Source organism: Dipodomys merriami, unplaced genomic scaffold (assembly GCF_024711535.1).
Source record: "Dipodomys merriami isolate MVZ:Mamm:240054 unplaced genomic scaffold, mDipMer1.0.p SCAF_634, whole genome shotgun sequence".
NCBI lineage: Eukaryota > Metazoa > Chordata > Mammalia > Rodentia > Heteromyidae > Dipodomys > Dipodomys merriami.
This window is the reverse complement of record NW_027206218.1, coordinates 457273-477535: the sequence shown is the minus strand read 5'-3', so window position 1 is coordinate 477535 and position 20263 is coordinate 457273. Positions and strand designations below refer to the sequence as shown.

The window sequence follows — 20263 nt, the reverse complement described above, 5'->3', positions numbered from 1 at the left end:
TACTACTGACGCTCTAGTCAATTTCTACATCAGAAAAAGCGATCATAAAAGTTGTCCCAAGATAGCCTTTCAAAAAGTAATAGCATAATAGCATACTGATATGAATTTGGCTAAATATTCATACATAATGAACAGATTCATATATTATTGAAATTTATGTAGAAAATAGCACATATAAAATGACTTACGTTTTATCATTCCCACTGTATGTTTCAAAATCTTGTTTCCGTGTGTGGTCAAATGCATCAAAAGCTCTATTCCTGGGACCGCCTCTCCCTCTGCTTCTCATGCCCCCTTTTGGGCTTCCACATCCTTTCAGCGGCCTGTCTCAATCAAACCTGTCCACTGGTCTAGTCAAAGATGACAATGCAATATGATAAGAGAGCCCAAGCCTCTGCCCGTGTTCTGCCTCATCCAGGCTCCTGTATGGTGTGGTACACTACCAGGATCTGGTGGTGTAATCACCTGCCCGCTTTCCCTTCTGCCCATCCTTGTGCTTTCTGAGGACCTACTTTTTTTCTACTAGACTCCAAGATGTAGTTCTAAATGAATACATCTTTTTAATCATTTTAACACCTTGTTTATTAACTTTTTTAAATTTGTATAGGCTTTCCAAAACATTTTCCCTAAAAACAAATTACTTATTTAAAAGAGATCCTGGCTGGGCGCCGGTGGCTCACGCCTATAATCCTAGCTATTAAGGAGACAGAGATCTGAGGATCAAAGTTCAAAGCCAGCCCAGGCAGGAAAGTCTAAGAGACATTTTATCTCCAATGAACCACCAGAAAACTGAAAGTAGAGCTGTGGCTTAAAATGGTAGAGCACTAGCCTTGAGCAAAGAAGTTCGCAGAAAGTTCCCAAACCCTGAGTTCAAGCCCCATGACTGACCAAAACAAAAACGGATCCTGAAATCAAGTAATCCGGATTATTAATAGCTTCAATACTTGCACCAGTAAATTATCCTACCATTCTCTCATGGCTAAGAAAAGCCATTCTTACCACAATAAAAAAAAAGATCGAATTTACAATTTTCTTTTTTTGAAAACAAATGCAGAAATGAAGATTAATCTTACATTTTTCATATAAAACATTATGCTAAATAAATTCTCTACATTGGCTTTTCTACCTTCTAACAAAACCCAAACCAATTTTAAAACAGAACATTTTTTTCTGATTTAAAATTCTATTCTTTTCCAATTTTCTTTATTAGCATTTAATGTAATTTTGAGAAAAGAGAAATTATTTTTTTTAATTGTATTTTATTTTATTTGAGAACATACTGTACAGAGGGGCTACAATTACATGGGCAGGATAATGCATACATTTCTTACCAAGCATTGCAGCCTCCTCCTTTGTTTACCCTTCACTTCCCTTCCCCGCCTCCCCCCTCCCCCCACCCAATTTTACCCCCCTCCCCCCACCCAAATATACCCCCCTCCCCCCCCACACCGACATTGTAAAGCTGGTTTTGACATGACATTTTGTACTTCTCATTGTTGCAACAGGTCCATCTGAATCCTTAAACGACTTGTTTGTCCCCATCTCCTCCACATGTTATACTGACATCAAATATAGTGAAAGCGGGGGTTACACTGTGGGGGAGGGACATACAAAGCAACAAAGAAATAATCTTATAAATGCGTTAGAAACACATGCATGAAAGAAATGAAAACATTAAAATACATATTTAAGGGTTCATTTTCCTAACATCACATTATCTGACCTTTTCTGCTTGACTCATACCTATACTAGATATTGCAAATAAGGGAAACCTATCAAAATTCCTTACGTAAATTATACTAGACATAGAAATACAGAAAAAAATCATAGCACATTATGAATTGTTAGAATATAGTCCAAAGGCTAATAATTTTTAAAATAATTTTTATTGAGATTCAGTGATTACATAAAATTCACAAATTTCACAGTATTGTGGGATAGTAATACTTAAAGTCATATACACATTTTAACCTTTACAAGGCAAATTGTCATTATCATGGTCTATAAAGTTTGTGAATTCTATAAGTTTTGACAATACAACTATTTCTTCCAAATCGGTTGATATGTACCTTTCTTTCCTTTTGTTTAGTGTAAGCTGCTCCCTCTTTCCCTCTAATTCTCTCCCTTCCATTGCTGCCCTTGAATTCCTTAGTTCATTTTCATTCAATGTCCAATGTAGCTGATGTGCCCCTCTGTTATATAGTCTCCTATTTTCCTCTGATTCTGTGTCCTGCTCCTAGCTCCCCTCAGATGTGCACATATATATGGTAAATATATATGGTACATATATATGGTACATATATATGGTATCTATCTATCTATCTATCTATCTATCTATCTATCTATCTATCTATCTATCTACCATATATAAGGTCGAGAACATGGAGTCATTTAGGAATGATATGACAAATTAAGTAGAGGTCCTTTGTTTCTTGAATCCTGTTTATTTTGTCATATCTCTTTGCATTTTGGATTTAACATTCACATATCAGGAAGCCATGTGCCAATTGTCTCTCTGATCTTGGCTTACCTTGCTTGAAATGATTTATTCTAATTCTATCAATTTCTGGTGAATACCATTATTTTATCCTTTCTAATGCCTGCATATTTCACTGTATGTATGTACTACAAATTTTTGATACATTCATCTGTAATGAGGCATCTGGGTTGTTTCCATATCTTAGCTATTGTGAACAGTGCTGCAATAAACATGGAGGTGCATGTGTCCTTGTATCCTGGTTCCTGTTGCTCAGGGTAGATGCCTAGGAGTGGTATGGCTGGGTCATATGGGAGGTCTATATTTAGCTTTCTGAGGACCCTTCAGACTGCTTTCCAAAGTGGTTGTGTTAGTGTACATTCCCACTAGCAATGCAAGGGTTCCTCTTTCTCCATATACCCTCCAGCATTTGTCATTGGCTGACATTAGGATGTGTTCCATTCTGACTGGTGTAAGGTGGTATCTCAGTGTTTTTATTTGCATTTCCTTTATGGCCAGGGATGATGAACATTTCATGTGTTTCTTTGCCATTTGTATCTCTTCTTCTGAGAAGTTTCTCTTTAGCTGCTTTCCCATTTAATATTTGGTTGTATTTGGGAGGATTTAGTTTCTTGCGTTCCCTGTATATAATGGATATTAGGCCTTTCTCTGATCTATTGCTGGTGAATATTTTTTCCCATTTACTTGGTTATCTTTCTAGTTTGGTTTCTATTTCTTCATCGATGCTGAAATTTTGTTTTAAGATAGTCCCATTCTTCGAGTCTCCAATTTGTTGTGACCCGGGGACTTTGTTCAGGAAGTTCCTGCCTGTGCCTGTAAGTTCAACTGTCTCTCCTACTCTGTCCTGCAATAGTTTCACAGGTTCAGGTTTGATGGGAAGGTCTTCAATTCATTTTGAGTTGATGCTAGTGCATGGAGACAGGTTGGGGTCCTCTTTTAGTTTTGTGCATGTGGCCACCTTGTTTTCCCAGCACCACTAGTTCTTCCACTGTATGTCTTTGGCTCCTTTGTCAAGTGTCAGATGAATAAAAGTATGTGATTTTACTTCTGGATCTTCTAGTCTGTTCCATTGCTCTTCGGGTCTGTTTTTGTGCCAATACTAAGCTGTCTTTGTTATTATGGCTCTGTAGAAGAGCTTGAAATCTGGTATCGTGATTTGTCCTTCATGTTTCTTTTGCCTATAATTGCTTTGGCTATTCTCGGTTGTTTGTAACACAAATCTTTAAAAAAAAGTCTACACAATACTTGAACAGCAAACACATACATGGGAAACAACATCAGTGAAAATCAGTCCTACATTTATAGAAATCTAGATCAGATAACAACAAAACACCAAAGTCTTCTCAAATATATTAATGATAGAAACCAAGCCTAAAATCATCCCTGTGTATATTGTAATCCTTGAAAACAGTATATATTCCATATACTTTTTTCCCATTTCCTTTGTTGTTGTTGTTGTTGTTGTTGTTGTTGTTTTGAGTTTGCATTTTTTGAAACGTAGTCTTCCTAATCTAACCCAGGATACAAACTTGCAATTATCCTGCTTCAGCCTCATAATTACTAGAACAACAGGTGTGAAGCAGCACACCAGGTCTTCTGTATTTTAAAACTTGATGAAAATTAAATAATCTTGTACTCAAGAAGTTTAATTCTTGACAAACTCCAACACAAAATGCAGAAGATTAACATATGGATCATGAAACCTGAGCTGGGTGTCAGTGGCTCACACGTGTAATCGAGCTACTCAGGAGGCTGAGATCTGAGAATTGTGGTTCAAAGACAACCTATGCAGGAAAGTTCGTGAGACCCTTATCTCCAATTAACCACCAGAAAACCAGAGAACACTGCCATTTACATTTGGTAGGAGTATCAGAAGTTGTGTCCTCTCAATGGGTCATGTGAGAAATACGTATGCTACAAAAATAACTGGTCTACACTTTATTCCAGATTAAAGAAGATAGAACACTTCGTGAAATTTGAATGCAAATTAAATAATTTAAAGAATCAGATAATAGTGCTATATCAATATTAATTACTTTAATAATTCTCTCATGGTTTTTGGCAAATACATAAAGTATTTAGGGATAAAGGAACACTCACAAATCTTATTTCTAAATGACAAAGAGAAAACTGTAGAAAAGGAGAGAATGGTAAAGCAAATATGTTAAGAAGTTGATATTCAGGGAATCCAAATGAAGGGTATAAGAGAATACTTTATGTAATTCTTGCCATGTTTTTATAAATCAAATTACTTTAAAAGAAATAAAGAAAAGTCACTTCATTGTCTCATATCCCTGTGCCCCTACCATTACATATGTTATTTCACTTCACAGACAGATTTTCATGTCACAAAAATCTATCTTTTTAAGCCTACCATACTTATTAAAAAAAGAAAAACTGACATGTTCAATTATACTTTTTAAAGTTCCATACTTTTTAAAAATGATGGCAACGACGGTTTCTGCATTTGAACAAAAATTTCATTTTTTCCATAGAATAAAAGTCTGAGTAGAGAAAAAATACATAAACCTTTCAAAAATTTAGTTCTGCTCCAAGAAGCTTTACATATAAAAGTGGCCATTACAGAGAAAATTTGAAATAATCACCAAAAATAAAAAATAAAGTGAGCTTTTCCAGAACTTTCTCTAACCTTGTGAGAGATCCACCAGGTTGTGCATTGCTGTTTTATGTGTCCCTTCTAGTTAGTCACCATATGCACACCACTTCAGATGTGCTGCTCTCTGCTACAGGTCCTTTATTTACTTATTTCTAATTGACTCTAGCAGGGATGAGGTACACTTGACCCATGGGCCCTATAAGGCCTGAAAAATCATTTAGTACATGACAGGTTATAAATATCCAAATAGCGCTTGGTGGAAAATGGTTCCTTACTCCAGCCTTATAAAGCCATGTTCTTTGACTAAGACTTTGTTTCGGACAGGGTCCTAAATGAATTTGGATGGCAGGAAGTCAAAACACTTTGAGAAACTTGACTCCCTGAATACAGAACTATCTTACTAACAGGAGGCATAAGCAAAATAATAACTACGTTTGTAGAAGGCTTTGCTCTGACTCAGGAGACATGGTAGAATGCACCAGTCCTATGCATTACTTCACACCAGAGAACTTTCCAGAGTTTGGTATCATGTATCATATTAGACTTTTCTTCACATGTCTCATGATAGCCTACTTAGCTGATCATAGAATTAAGAATCTGTTTCAATCTATTTAAGAGACAGAATTCATAATGCTAAATCAAAACCCTAATTATATCCCTACTCTAAAATTAGCTCCTTAGTGTAAAACTTCAAAGTAAAATTTTAAAGAATCCAATATACTCACCTGTTTTGGTTTTGTTTTGTTTTGCTGTGCTGGGGCTTGAGTTAAGGACTGTATGCTTGCTACAAAGGCACTCTACTTGAACCATGCCTCCAGTTCCTTTTGATTATTTACTTGTTTATTTTTTTCTGGTGTCAGTATTGGTCCTTACACTCAGGACCTTGAGCTTTTACTTACCTTTTTTTGTTGTTGTTTACAGCTGCTGCTGTATTAGGCCTCAGTTCTAATCTGGCTAATTGGAGAGAAAATATTATGGATTTTACTGCCTGGGCTGACTTCAAACTGTGATCCTCAGATCTTAGCCTTCTGAGTAGCTAGTACTACAGATGTGAGCCACTAGAGTCCAGCTATTTTGTTACTTTTGTATACTTGCTTTTGATTAGGCCAGCCTGGACCGCATATTTATGCTTCCCACATAGGTGAAAGGCATGTACCAGGACACTCAGCTTTTTATAAGTTAAGGTGGTGTCTCGCAAAACAGCTATGTTAACTCGTGTGAAACACTGCACTGTGTGCTTCTCATATTATGGAAAATATTTTTTTTCCTTTGCAGTGGAATTAGACATTGATACTAGGGCCTTGTATATTCTAAAGAGCTCTCCCAATGCTCTACTGATAAAGTACATTCCAAGCCCATGGTTAATTTATTATTTATTTATTTTTGTTGTTCATGGGGTTTGAACTCTGGGCCTGGGTGATATCTTTCAGCTCTTCATCTCAAGGCTAGCACTCTACCATTTAAACCATAGCACCACTTCCTGTTTTCTGGTGGTTAATTAGAGATAAGAGTCTCAAGGATTTTCGTGCTTGGGGTTGCCTTTGAACCACGATCCTCATATCTCAGCCTCCTGAGTAGCTAAAATTACAGGCATGAGCCAACAGAACCCAGCTCCACATTTAGTTTTAATTATGCAACTGGCCCTGAATCTTGATATAAGGTCATCTCTGAAATACATGAAGATCTTTCAGGTGTCATCTAAAATAATAATGACTTGTTGCCTAAACTATCAAAATGTTCCTAAGATCTGTAATATGGAAAGGTCACAAAGGGTTATGGCTGTTCTGAAAAGTCCTCTGGTTCCCCAACCAACCCAGTTGAGGACTGTACATACATTTCAGCTGAAAACTTCTCAGCTGTAAAGTCGGCCTGCCTCTTGGCCTCAAATGGTCCATATTCCCTGTAGGATCTCTGCTCAGCTCTATTAAGTATCACCTCTTTTCTCCAGCTGTCATTCCAGCATTGTTGCTCCCCTTTTCTAGGAGTCCATTTCTGGCCTGCCAGCAGAAAACCAAAGCAGAGGGCTAAAACACAACATCCATGAAACACTAGGTACAATTCTATAGGTTCCTTAAGATTTCATTTTTCCAAAAACCAGTTGGAATACCACTGGATAAATGGGAATTTCAGGGGAAAAAGTTGCTGATGTTATTTTCTAGAATTTATTCATTTTAATAAAACCTTATTACTATTATGACTTCACTTATGTTTTAGAGAGTATACAATAAACCATATAATTATAGGTATCTTTTTCTTTCTTTTTGTTGTTGCTGTGTTTTGAAATAAGGTCATTACATATGTTTGAGATTAGCCTGGAACTCACAATAATTCTGTATCAAGACTCCTGAGGGTTAAAATCATAGGCATGCACCACACCTGGTTAATTATAGATGACCTCTATTAACACAATTTAATAAACTAACTACATTTCACATTTCAAAAGCAGCTTTATGAAACCATAGTTCTAAACCTCATCCAGGAAAGTAGTACATACCAGTACCTTTGATTGTAGTTTAAAGTACAATATTAGATTGTACTTAACATTGTATTTTAAAAAGATTTTCCTTCCCTTGAATGGGATTTATATATTTGCTATATGTCTCTAGTGTGGGCCTCAACTCAGTTTTCAACTCACTCAAGAAGGTATCTTTTTTTTGTCCATTTGAGAATCCAGCATCCAGGTGAAACAAGGACAAAGTGCTAACCCTCTTTTGTCTTTTCTCTTCTGCTGCTTTAGAATATGCAATCAAATCCTGTATTTTAAGCCATCTAATAAGTTAGTAAATAAATTTTGAACTTTGTCATTTCTTAAACTGTCTTCCAAAATTGTCTTTTTCCCCTTAGATTTAGAAGGGTCCTCAAATATTATTTATAGCTTTTGCTATACTTCTTTGATTTTCCTTAGGAGTAATTACACCACGCTGATAGTACATATAGAAAAATATTAAAATTTATTCAAATAATGGATGTACATCTCATTAAATTCCTCTCATGTATCCACAATAAAAATACAGGCATAGAGCTGGGAATGTGGCTTAGTGGTTGCCTACCATGCAAGATGCCCTGTACCACATAAACAGAACAAGGCAGAAGTGGCACTGTGGCTCAGTGGTAGAACACTACTCTTGAGCAAAAGCAGTTCAGAGACAGTGCCCAGATCCTGAGTTCAAGCCCCAGGACTGGCAAAAATTACAAACTTTAAAAATACAGGGATTTTTTTTCAGTTTTCTCATTATTATTTCCTAACTAAACTTTATACTCTAACACAAATAAGTAAGTACTATCAAGTCTTAAAATAAAAATCCTGTTTGTACATCACGAATATAAAATTATGTAATTACCTTGAATATAAAATGTTTTTGAGTGTCAAATATTGCACAAGGGATTTAAGTTCACTCTATGGCTCTAATATCCTATAATATCAATAACTATTTAAATCTAACTTACATCACTTTATGATATTTTCATAGAGGATTATACTTCTACTGTAGAAACAAATCAGATCAACCAAAATAGAAGGGGTAGTTGAAATCAGGGGGAAAATGTCACTAAGTTGTTAATAAGTTGAGCCAGGCACTGGTGGGTCACACCTGAAACCCAAGCTACTCAGAAGGTCAAAAGCTGAGGATCATGGTTCAAAGCCAGCCTGGCAGAAAATCCATGAGGCTCTTATCTCCAATTGAGCACCAGAAAAACTGAAATTAGCACTGTGGTTCAAAGCGGTAGAGTGCTAGGCTTGAACAGAAGATCTGAGGGACAAAATCCAGATACAGAGCTCAAGCTCCACAACAACAAAACAAAACAAAACAAAACAACAAAAAAAACAAGTTGAAGGTGAGTACTGGTGGCTTATTCCTGTAGTCCTAGCTACATGTAAGAATGGAATTTGAGGAGCAGAGTTGGAAGCCAACTTAGGCACAAAAGTTATGTGATCTCTAAGAAAGCCAGAAGTGGAGCTGTGGCTTCAAGTGGTAGAGCACTAACCATAAGCAAAAGAAAAAGCTAAGGGACAGAGCCCAGGCCTTAAGTTCAATTCCTAGAATTAGCACCTACATAAATAAAGTTAGCAAAGTGAAAAATTAAAAGATTTGCTGTAGATTTTCTATTTGCAACCCATAAGCATTTGTGTTTTACCATTATAGTATCTCCATTCAACTACAGAATTACTTCATTGATTATTCTACCTTCTTTCTGCTATCTCATTTTTAACTATATCAATTAAACTTGCTTTATAGTAAAGTCATTTCCATCATTTCTGTATGTATATTGAAGTGTTAAATAGAATTGGCTACTTACTAGGATATTTACCAATATCCTGCAAATACTATATTCTCCCTCTAAATCTCCAAAGACCAAAGCTAATAGTGACAGACATTTTCCCCCCAAATCAGTTGTAAGAGGCCAAAACTGCAATTGAACCCACCTTGCTTTTCCACACTAGAACAGCAGCTTGCATTTCACCAGCCTTTTCCAATAAAAGGCTTGCATTAGCATTGGATCACTGATCTAAACACAAGCTTAGAAAAGGAAAAGAATACAGTAAAATTTCCAGCAAGAGTTCCCATAAAATAGTTGCATTTTGGCTCAAAGGGTTTCTAGGCTCTGAAGAAAGCTGAGGAAAGCGAGCTGAAACAGTCTCTGATGGTTCGAGAATATACTGAGCAAAGGGCCTCTCATAGGTTTCTGTACAGCTTTGGATAGTTTAGTACAGTAAAACTTCCAATTCCACGGGGCAAGCATCTAATTCCCACATTCTGGAGGATTAATGTTTCTGGTGTATGTCAAAAAGTGTATTCCCAAATGCTTGACATTTCTCTATGCTAAGCATTCACTCAATCTTCAGACTAAATTTAAAATGTTTCATTTTGCCTAACATCAACTTATCTGACAGTTTCTGTTTGTCTCAGACATATACTAGTTGTTGCAAATAAAGGAAACCATAGGATCTATGTTTCTTTGGGCCTGGCTTACTTCACTTAATATGAGTTTTGCCAAGCATTTCTATTTCCTAACTAATGGGGCAATGTCATTGTTTCTGATGGAGGCATAGACTTCCATTGTGTATACATACCACATTTTCTTGATCCATTCATCTATTGAGGGGCATCTGGATTGGAACCCCAAGATAAGGATTCAAATGTTTCTTCTTTTCTTTTTTATTATGAGAATACCGTACAGAGGAATTACAATAACATGGGCAAGATAACGAGTACATTTCTTATCAAGCATTGTAGCCTCCTCTTTGTTTCCACTTCCCATCCCTTTCCATACTCCCCCCTCTCCCCACCCGACACTCTCCCCACCCCTCACCAAAGTTGTAAAGTTCGTTTTTTGACATAACGATTAATACATCTCATTATTGCAATGAGTCTACCTGTATCCTTAGTTAAACGATTTGTTTTTTCCCTTCCCCTCCACAAATTATACCAACATCAAATACAGTGAAAGCATGGGTTATACAGACAAGGGACTCATATCTAGAATATACCTAGAACTTAAAAAATTAAATCCCCCAAAACCAAATCTTCAAAGAAACAACTGCCCAATAAATAAGTGGGCTAACGACTTAAAGAGAAACTTCTCTGAAGAGGAAAGGATAGTCAATAGATACATGAAGAAATGTTTTTTTTTTCTCTCCTGCGGTTGTTTCGAACATATTTGTAAGATGATTTCTTTGTTGCTTTTTATGTCCCTCCCCTATGGTATAATCCCTGCTTTCACTGTATTTGATGTTGGTATTGAAAGGTTAAAGTTTTGAGGCAGTGACCACTTGTTGCTTGTTTGTAGCAAAGCAACAAATGGGGCTAAACTGCACTGTTGTGTGCCTTTATAAGACCTGAAAATCCTTAGCTCAGGGCTCTCCTCCTGGGCTCCGCTGTGTCGGAGTTGAAGACGAGGCCCAAGCTGCAGCCTGTTTAAATAAAACAGCTGTAGAATCTGACTCTCGGTGAGAGGTCTATTAGGGATCTAGTAGCCGTGGCAAAAACAGGAAAGGAAGGACAGAAAACATGAAATTGAGCGTGAAAAGAGAGACTGGGTAAAGGAAAAGAGGCCAGACTTGTTGGAATCGCCACTATCACATGCTGAGCATACATGGTTCACAGAGGGCAGCAGTTTCATTTGAGATGGAACAAGATACGCAGGCGCAGCAATCATCACGGACACTGAGATAGTGTGGGCAGAAGCACTCCCCCAGGGAATGTCTGCACAAAGAGCAGAGCTAGTGGCACTAACAAAAGCCCTACAAATGGGAAAATGGAAGAGACTAAACATTTACACAGACAGTCGGTATGCTTTTGCCAACGTGCATGGCCATGGAGCCATTTCCCAAGAGAGGGGGCTGCTGACAGCTGAGGGAAAATATATTAAAAACAAACAAGAAATTTTAAGCCTCGGCTAGATGGGAACCAGCAAATATTGCCATTATGCACTGCCCTGGATATCAAAACGGAACTGATTCTATAACCAAAGGAAATAACTTGGCCGATCAGGCAGCTAAGGAGTTGGCCCTCCAGCCCAGAGCTGACTCTAGTAGACCCAGGGCCACGAGCTTTGCCTCCTGAGCCTCAGTATCCCCAAGAAGACTTGCAGTGGATAAAGAAAATTACCATGGCCTATAAACCTCTGGACAGAGAAGGAAAACTGGTGAGGGGAAAGTTATCTTGCTAAAAAGATTGGGGAAGGGGATTCTAAAGAGAATCCATTGCGTCCCTCACATGGGAACACGAAGACTGCAGGACATGCTCTAACACTCCAAAGTAAAAATCAACTCATCAAGGAAATTGTTAAAAATTGTGAAGCCTCATAGCTAGCAAGATCAATAGAAAACCCACGGATTGGGAGAAGATCTTTACTAGCCATACAACTGACAAGGGTCTCATATCTAAAATATACTTGGAACTCAAAAAATTAAACCCCCCAACAACAAATCCTCAAAGAAACAACTGCCCAATAAATAAGTGGGCAAAAGATTTAAAGAGAAACTTCTCTGAAGAAGAAAGAAGGATGGCCAATAGACACATGAAGAAATGTTCAACATCCCTAGCCATAAAAGAAATGCAAATCAAAACAACATGGAGATATGACCTCACTCCAGTTAGAATGGCAAAAATCAAGAACTCTAACAACAACAGATGCTGGAGGGGATGTGGACAGAAAGGAACTTTACTTCATTGTTGGTGGGAATGTAAACTTGTTCAACCACTTTGGAAAGCAGTATGGAGGTTCCTCAAAAGACTTCACATAGAACTCCCCTATGACCCAGCAATCCCACTTTTGGGCATTTACCCAAATGTATACAAACAAGACCACACTAAAGCTACCAGCACAACTATGTTTATTGCAGCATTATTTACCATAGCTAAGATATGGAACCTACCCTGATGCCCCTCAGTAGATGATTGGATCAAGAAAATGTGGTATATATACACAATGGAATTCTATGCCTCCATCAGAAAGAATGATATTGCCCCATTTGTTAGAAAATGGAAAAACTTGGCAAAAATTATATTAAGTGAAGTAAGCCAGGCCCAAGAAACATAGGTCCCATGGTTTCCCTTATTTGTAATATCTAGTATATATATGAGTCAAGCGGAAAAGGTCAGATAATGTGATGTCAGGAAAATGAACCCTTAGATGTGTATTTTAATGTTTTTTTCTTCCATGCATGTGTTTCTTACGCATTTATAAGATTATCTCTTTGTTGCTTTGTATGTCCCTCCCCCACAGTATAACCCCTGCTTTCACTATATTTGATGTCAGTATAACTTGTGGAGAAGATGGGGAAAAACCAGTTGTTTAAGGATACAGGTGGACCTGTTGCAGCAATGAGAAGTACAAGTTGTCATGTCCAAAACGAGCTTTACAACGTCGGTGTGTGGGGGGGAAGGAATAGGATTGGGATGGGGGGGAGGGGGGAGGCTGGGAAGGGATGTGAAGGGTAAACAAAGGAGGAGGCTGCAATGTTTGGTAAGAAATGTATGCATTATCCTGCCCATGTAATTGTAACTCCTCTGTACAGTATGTTAACAAATAAAATAAAATTAAATTTAAAAAAAATTGTGAAGCCTGTCAGCTCACCAATGCCACCAATCAACTGGTTACAAAGGGAGCTTGCCTCCGTGGAGATAGGCCAGGTGTGTATTGGGAAGTAGACTTCACAGAAATTAAAACTGGAAAATTTGGATATAAATATTTGCTAGTTTTTGTAGACACTTTTTCAGGATGGGTTGAAGCCTACCCAACAAACATGAGACTGTGAAAATCATGGCTAAGAAGATCCTGGAAGAAATCCTACCCAGGTATGTCTTCCCATCCAGTGTTGGGACAGATAATGGATGGGCCTTCATCTCAAAAGTAAGTCAGGGAATAGCCACAGCACCTGGGATGGATTAGAATGTGCACTGTGCTTATAGACCCCAGAGTTCAGTGCAGGTAGAAAGAATGAATCAGAAAGGAGACCTTAAATAAATTGGCCTTGGAGACTGGCGCAGATTGGGTATCACTCCTTCCTTTTGCCCCTGTTTAGAATAAGAACTTCACCCTATCAGTTTGGCTTTACTCCTTTTGAAATAATGCATGGACCCCCTCCACCCATTATCCCTAGTCTTCAGACTGAATTGCTTGCTGATTTGGATGATACTGAATTTCTGTGTAAGCTTGACTATTTACAGCTGTTGCATAAGAGTATGTGGCCCCAGCTTAGAGCATTATGATTCTGCTTCTATTCCTACCCCCCATTTGTTTAAACCAGGGGACTGGGTGTTTGTTCGAAGGCACAACTTGAGATCTCTGGAACCACGGTGGAAGGGACCTTACATGGTGCTACTGACTACTCCTCCTGACCTTGCTGCTTGGATCCACTGCTCCCATGCCAGACCAGCTGAACCCTTTGCCCTGGATGACCGTGGGGAAACATGAGAAGTCTGCAAGCATCCTACCCAACCACTCCGCATACACCTCAAGAAAAGAAAAATAAACTGATTGTTATTGATATTATTGTTTAATATTATGGCTAAGGTCAGAGAGGGACTATACCCGTTCAAGTTCGAGAGGTATTGGAATTTAGTTTTGGCCCAGAGCTACAAGATTGTGTCTCAGGACTATAAGTCAATGGGGGGGAAATGAAGGGTTAAAATTTGGAGGCAGTGACCACTTGTTGCTTGTTTGTAGCAGAGCAATAGGTGGTGATAAACCACCTGGGTGTGTACCTTTATAAGACCTGCACATCCTTAGCTCAGTGCTCTCCTCCTGAGCGCCACTGTGTCAGAGTGTAAGATGAGGCCCAAGCTACAGCCTGTTTAAATAAAACAGCTGTAGAGTTCTTCTTGGTGGGGGTCCTGTGACCTTGGCATAACATGTATAATTTTAAAGGGGAAGGAAAAAAACACATCGTTTAAATAGGGATACAGGTGGACCCATTGCAACAATGAGATTTACAATACATTATGTTGAAAAATGTACTTTACAACTTTGGCAGGGGTGGGGGTGGGGTGGATAGGGGAAAGGACGGGAATGGGAAACAATGGAGGAGGCAACAAGGCTTCATAAGAAATATACTCATTATCTTGCCCATGTAATTGTAACCCCTCTGTATGGTTTTTTCACAATAAAATAAATAAATAAAATATTTAAGTAGAGAAAATCACAGACCTTCATAACAGGGCTTACAGAAATTTGTGTAGAACTTTAACACTCATTACAGATAAATTTAGTACAGTAACTACATAAATGGAAATTAATGAGGTGCTTTCTTCTATTATGCACCTTGAAAAAAACTACAATGTTATTCTACCTATAAAATTACCTCAAGATTTGTAAATATATATCTCAAAAGCCAGATTGCCTAGACTCTAAATGGACAGAAAAGTTGGTAGTGCACTGTCAGGCAGGAAGTGGACTGCATCCCCGATTATATCACTTAAGTTTTGAAAAAAGAAAAAGCACTGTGCATTTATGTAATTAAATTTGTGTATATAAATTCACAGTGCTGATGTCAGGAAAAATAAAGGGTGTTCATTCAATGTCATACATGTTTAAAATTTCCACCACAGGGTAGGACTATAGTTCATTGATAATGTCCTTTGGCCTGGCTTGCTTGAGGCCCCAAGTTTGATCCTCAATACTATAAGAAAAAAATGACAAAAATTTATTTTAAAATTGAAAACTGTGAAAAGTCAGCTTATTAGCAATACTAGCTGCAGTGTCACACTCTTCTAAAGGACACAACATTTTCATTTGTTTAAAAAAATGAAGCTAGACATGAAGTCATGATGGCATGCACTTCTAATCTCAGCTTTGTAGGAAGCATAGGGAGACAGCTATATCTAAAAATTAGTGAGGCCATCAGTTCAAACTATTACAGCAAAAACTACGTAGATCAGTAAATAAATGGAGAATCCTTGCCTCATTTAATTTTATATTTCTCTAATTTGAGAAAAAAAGTAAGGTAAAAGTGCATTATCTCATTTGATTAAGTAAGGTCATACACTTACTGACATACCGAATAGCATTTGGTTTTCAGCATCTTTATTTTACAGATTTTATTTTACAGACTTCTGATTCTCAAGCAACAAATCTTCTCCACACAGATAAAGGTAGAGTCGCGATTTTCACAAGTCAAGGTGCTAGCACTTAAAATTTTCTGACAGGGCATGAACTCACACTTTGTGTGTGTATGTGCACACATGTATATGTGAGTGTGCACGCATGTCCATGCTCAGGCCTGAGCACTGTCCCTCAAGATTTCTGGCTCAGGGTTGTCACTCCACCAATGAACTGCAGCCCCACCATGGTTAACAGGAGGTAAGTGTCTCCTGAACTTTCCTGCCAGGCTGTCTTTGAACCTTGATTCCGTTTTAGCATCCTGAAGACCTAGGAGAACAGGCGTGAGCTTCTGCTGCCTAGAAAGCAGTGGATGAGTCTTGACCAAGCCAGGAATAGGCAAACAAGCTCTGCTAACGATAACAACTACACACCTAAGATCACTACTCAGAACATTGACAACTACACACCTAACTGCAGTACTCAGAACAGTGACAACTGCACACCTAATCTCAATACTCAGAACAGTGACAACCACACTCAAAACTACAATACTCAGAAAACTGAATACAGAACACCAAACCTCAATACTCAGAACAGTGAAAACTACACACATAAGCTCAGTACTCACAACATTGACAACTGCACACCTAAATTCAACATTCAGAAAAGTGACAACTACAAATCTAATCTCAGTAATCAGAACAGTGACAACTGTACAGCTAACATCAATAATTAGAACAGTCAAAACAGTGACAAATGCACACCTAATCTCACTACTCAGAAAAGTGACAACCACACACCTAACCTCAATACTCAGAACAGTGATGACAGCACACCTAACCCCAACACTCAGAACAGTGACAACTACACACCTAACCTCAACACTCAGAACAGTGACAATTGTACACCTAATCTCAACTCAGAACAGACACAGCTACACACCTAATCTCAATACTCAGAAAAGTGATAATTTCACAGCTAACCCCAGTACTCAGAACAGTGAAAAATACACACCCAACCTCAATACTCAGAACAGTGAAAACTACATAGCTATACTCAATACTCAGAATCGTGACAACCACACTACTAACTTCAATACTCAGAACACTGACAACAGCACACCAAACCTCAATACTCAGAAGTGACAAATATACACATGAACTCACTACTCAAAACAGTGGCAATTACACACCTCATTTCAACACTAAAAACAGTGACAACCAAACACATAACCTCAGTACTCAGAACAGTGACACCTGCACACCTAACATCAATACTCAGAACAGTCAAAACAGTAACAAATGCACATCTAATCTCAATACTCAGACTAGTGACAACTGCACACCTAACTTGAATACTCAGAACAGTGACAACAGAACACCTAAACTCAACACTCAGAATGGTGACAACTACACATCTAACCTCAACACTCAGAGCAGTGACAACTACACTCCTAACCCCAGTACTCTGAACAGTGACAACCACACACCTAACATCAATACTCAGAACAATGACAATAGCACACCTAACCTCAGTACTCAGATCAGTGACAACTGCATATCTCAAACACTCAGAAAAGTGACATCCACACACCTAACTTCAAAACTCAGAACAGTGACAACTGCACACCTAACATCAATATCAGAACAGTCAGAACAATGACAACTGCACACCTAACCTCACTACTCAGAACAGTGACAGCTATATACCTAACCTCAGCACTCAGAACTGTGACAACCACACACCTAACTTAAATACACACAAAAGCAACAACTGTACATCTAACTTCAGTCATCAGAATAGTGACAACTACATACCTAAACTCAATACTCAGAACAGTGACAAATACACACCTAACCTCAGTTTTCTGAACAGTGACAACTACCACATAACCTCAGTACTCAGAACAGTGACAACCGCACACCTAACCTCGACTCAGACCAGAGATAACTACCCACCTAATCTCAGTCAGAACAGTAACAACTACACACCTAACCTCAACACTCAGAATAGTGACAACTACACATTTAACCTCAGTACTCAGAACAGTGACAACTACACACCTAACTTCATTTCTCAGAAAAGTGACAACCACATACCTAACCTCAATACTCAGAACAGTTACAATTGCACATCTAACCTCAACACCTAGAACAGTGACAACCACACAGCTAACCTCAACAATCAGAAGAGTGACAACCACACACCTCACCTCATGAAAACCACTCGCCTCACTCAGCACTCAGGGAAGAAGTGGGAGGCAGGTGCAGATGCCTCAGGCCAGGGCGGGTCAGGTGGAAGTGTTTTCTGAGGTGCCCTTCCTCTTCCTGCACCAGGCCATGGTCTGATGAGGCAGGAGACATCTAGAAGCTTGGAGGTGCCAGGGTTAGGAACGCCTGTCTTAGAGCAGTCAGGGGTGATTCAGGAATGCAAGTGCAGCCAGGCCAGCGCCAGTTAGAGAAAGGCAACCCCACCCCCCGTCCTCTGTGGCCCCCCACCGGCCACCCCCTTCCCTTCATGCTGGTAGCACCAGCCCGCTCCAGACTTGCTTGCTGGCTCGGTGGCACCCCAGGACCACCTGGGGCGCCAGCCAGGCTCCCCGTTTCATAGGCTCCCACCTTCCTGGCCAAGAGCACTCTTGGCACATGAAATGCCTCCAGGGCGCTCATCCTCGCTGCACACAGTGCCTTGGTCTCATGCCGAGGATCTAGGCAGCTGGCCTGGTTGTCCTGCACCCGGTGCCCTTCCTCTCCTCTCCTACCCATGTACCTGGTGGCTGAGGGCCTGGGCTGTCCTGCCAAGGCTCACCGGGCACCGGGAGGCTCTTGAGCTCCTTCTGAGACTCCCTGTGGCTGCCGCCAGCGTCCGGCCTGGGAACCTAAGTTCCTGTGTAGCTCCACCGGAGCTGCAGCCACCATGGCGGTCTTGTCTTGCTTGCGGCTATGCAGCTGCTGCTGCTGGCGAGAGCGATTGGCATCGCACAGGATGTGGAACTGGTCCTACTCACCTTCCAGCAGCTGGTAGAAGCGGTTGGCCACGACCCAGCAAAAGCTCTCCTGCATAGAATCGCTGGTGGTTGTCACAGGGCACCAGAACACCCTTATCCAGCTTTGGTCACTGCAGGTCTAGGCTGGCAGCCCACACAAGCAACGTTCAGCACATCCTGTGGCAAGGACCCATTCCGCCTGCCTCCTCCCTCTCTGCTGGGCTCTGTCCAGTCCCTCCAAGCACCTGCCCCTGCCACTGCTGCTACCGCTGCCTACCCAACCGCAGTGAGACAGCCAATCAGCACCCAGAGACATTCCCCTTTCCCAACCGGCGAGCCAGAGAGCCCAATCACAGGCCGGTGGCTGTTACTTCACTTGACCTCTGCACCCCACCCCCGGCCCATTCCGGAGAGATGGGGCCAGAGGTGAAACCACAACAGATGGACGCAGGTGACTTGCACTGCCAACCAGGGGGTCAGTCTTGGCTATCCTGTAACCGCATGGAATTGGGGTACTTTCCATGTCTGCCACACTTCTGTTAAGGTTACACATTAACATAGCCATTCAACAGCCATGTACTTAGCATTTAGTGTGTTGTTGAAGAAGCACCAGCTGCTTCTTGTTATGGACCTTAGACCTTAGTCTGCATACTGAGAAAAAAGAAGGAATCCTTTCTAACTTCCAGTCCAAGGTTCTACCTTGAAGATGTGATTCCTAGTGCAAGGAAATAGCCATGAGGACATGACTCCCAGCACAAGTGCAAGGATCTAATCATGAGGTCGTGACTCCCAGTGCAAGGATTTGACCATGAGGATGTGATTCCCAGTGCAAGTGTCTGACCATGAGGATGTGACTTCTAGTGAAAGGGTCTGACCATGAGAATGTGACTCCTAATGCACGAATGTGACCATGAGGATGTGACTCCAAGTGCTAGTGTCTAGCCATGAGGATGTGACTCCTAGTGCAAGGGTCTGAGCATGAGGACATGACTTCTAGTACAAGAATCTGACCATCAAGATGTGATTCCTAGTGCAAGGGTCTTACCATGAGGATGCGTGGGAAAGCTTTCCTTTGGAAATGAAGGTTAAGGTGAAAGGGAAAAGTGATAAGGGGCAGATGAAGACGTCTTGAGGTGGGATGGAGTGCAAACCTTATTAAGCTCAAAGGAAAGCAGTGTGACTGGGACTAGAAGGATTAGACAAAGACCTAATTTTAGTCTTTCTTCCAGGAGCAGTGCCTTAAACACAACCAATTTATATTTGAAAGGACCACTCTAACTGTGCTGTGAAGAAACTACAGTGGATTATCCAGGGAAGAACTGATGAGGTCACTTGGACTTAGGATGGTAGCAGTGGATATAAGTAAGAGTGACTAGATCAGCAGGACTTGGGACTGTGTTTGGTATGGATGATAAAGCTGATGTGACGATTCTTTTGCTGGCATGGGCATCTGAAATGGGAATGCTTGTCACAACTAAATACAACACTGGGAAGGGACCATGAGTTTCATCTTGGGCAAGTTGAGGTTGGTGATTGGATAGTTTTGTTTGTCATTTCAGACATTCAGTTAAGGCCTGGAGCTCAGAACAGATGGGTTTCTTTCAGGAAATCTTTCCCA

General features: G+C 39.9%; 1 protein-coding gene across 5 annotated transcripts in view; it reads right to left on the bottom strand.

Moving 5' to 3' along the window:
* LOC138815291 (intracellular hyaluronan-binding protein 4-like) overlaps window positions 1-18850 on the bottom strand; it is a 43562-nt gene extending 24712 nt beyond the window's left edge. The window contains exons 1-4 of one of the 5 annotated variants that reach the window (XM_070004585.1): window positions 18667-18850; window positions 6949-7111; window positions 6014-6064; window positions 1455-1592 (exon numbers count right to left, since the gene is read on the bottom strand). In XM_070004585.1, coding sequence (XP_069860686.1) covers window positions 1520-1592; window positions 6014-6064; window positions 6949-7111; window positions 18667-18721 — 342 coding nt within the window. In that variant the 5' untranslated portion in view covers window positions 18722-18850 and the 3' untranslated portion in view covers window positions 1455-1519. Of the gene's footprint in view, window positions 1-1454; window positions 1593-5389; window positions 6069-6948; window positions 7112-9537; window positions 9632-18666 lie in introns of those variants that run through there. The other 4 variants (XR_011368262.1, XR_011368260.1, XM_070004586.1 and 1 more) reach the window with 4 other exon arrangements.
* Between the last annotated feature and the right edge of the window lie 1413 nt (window positions 18851-20263).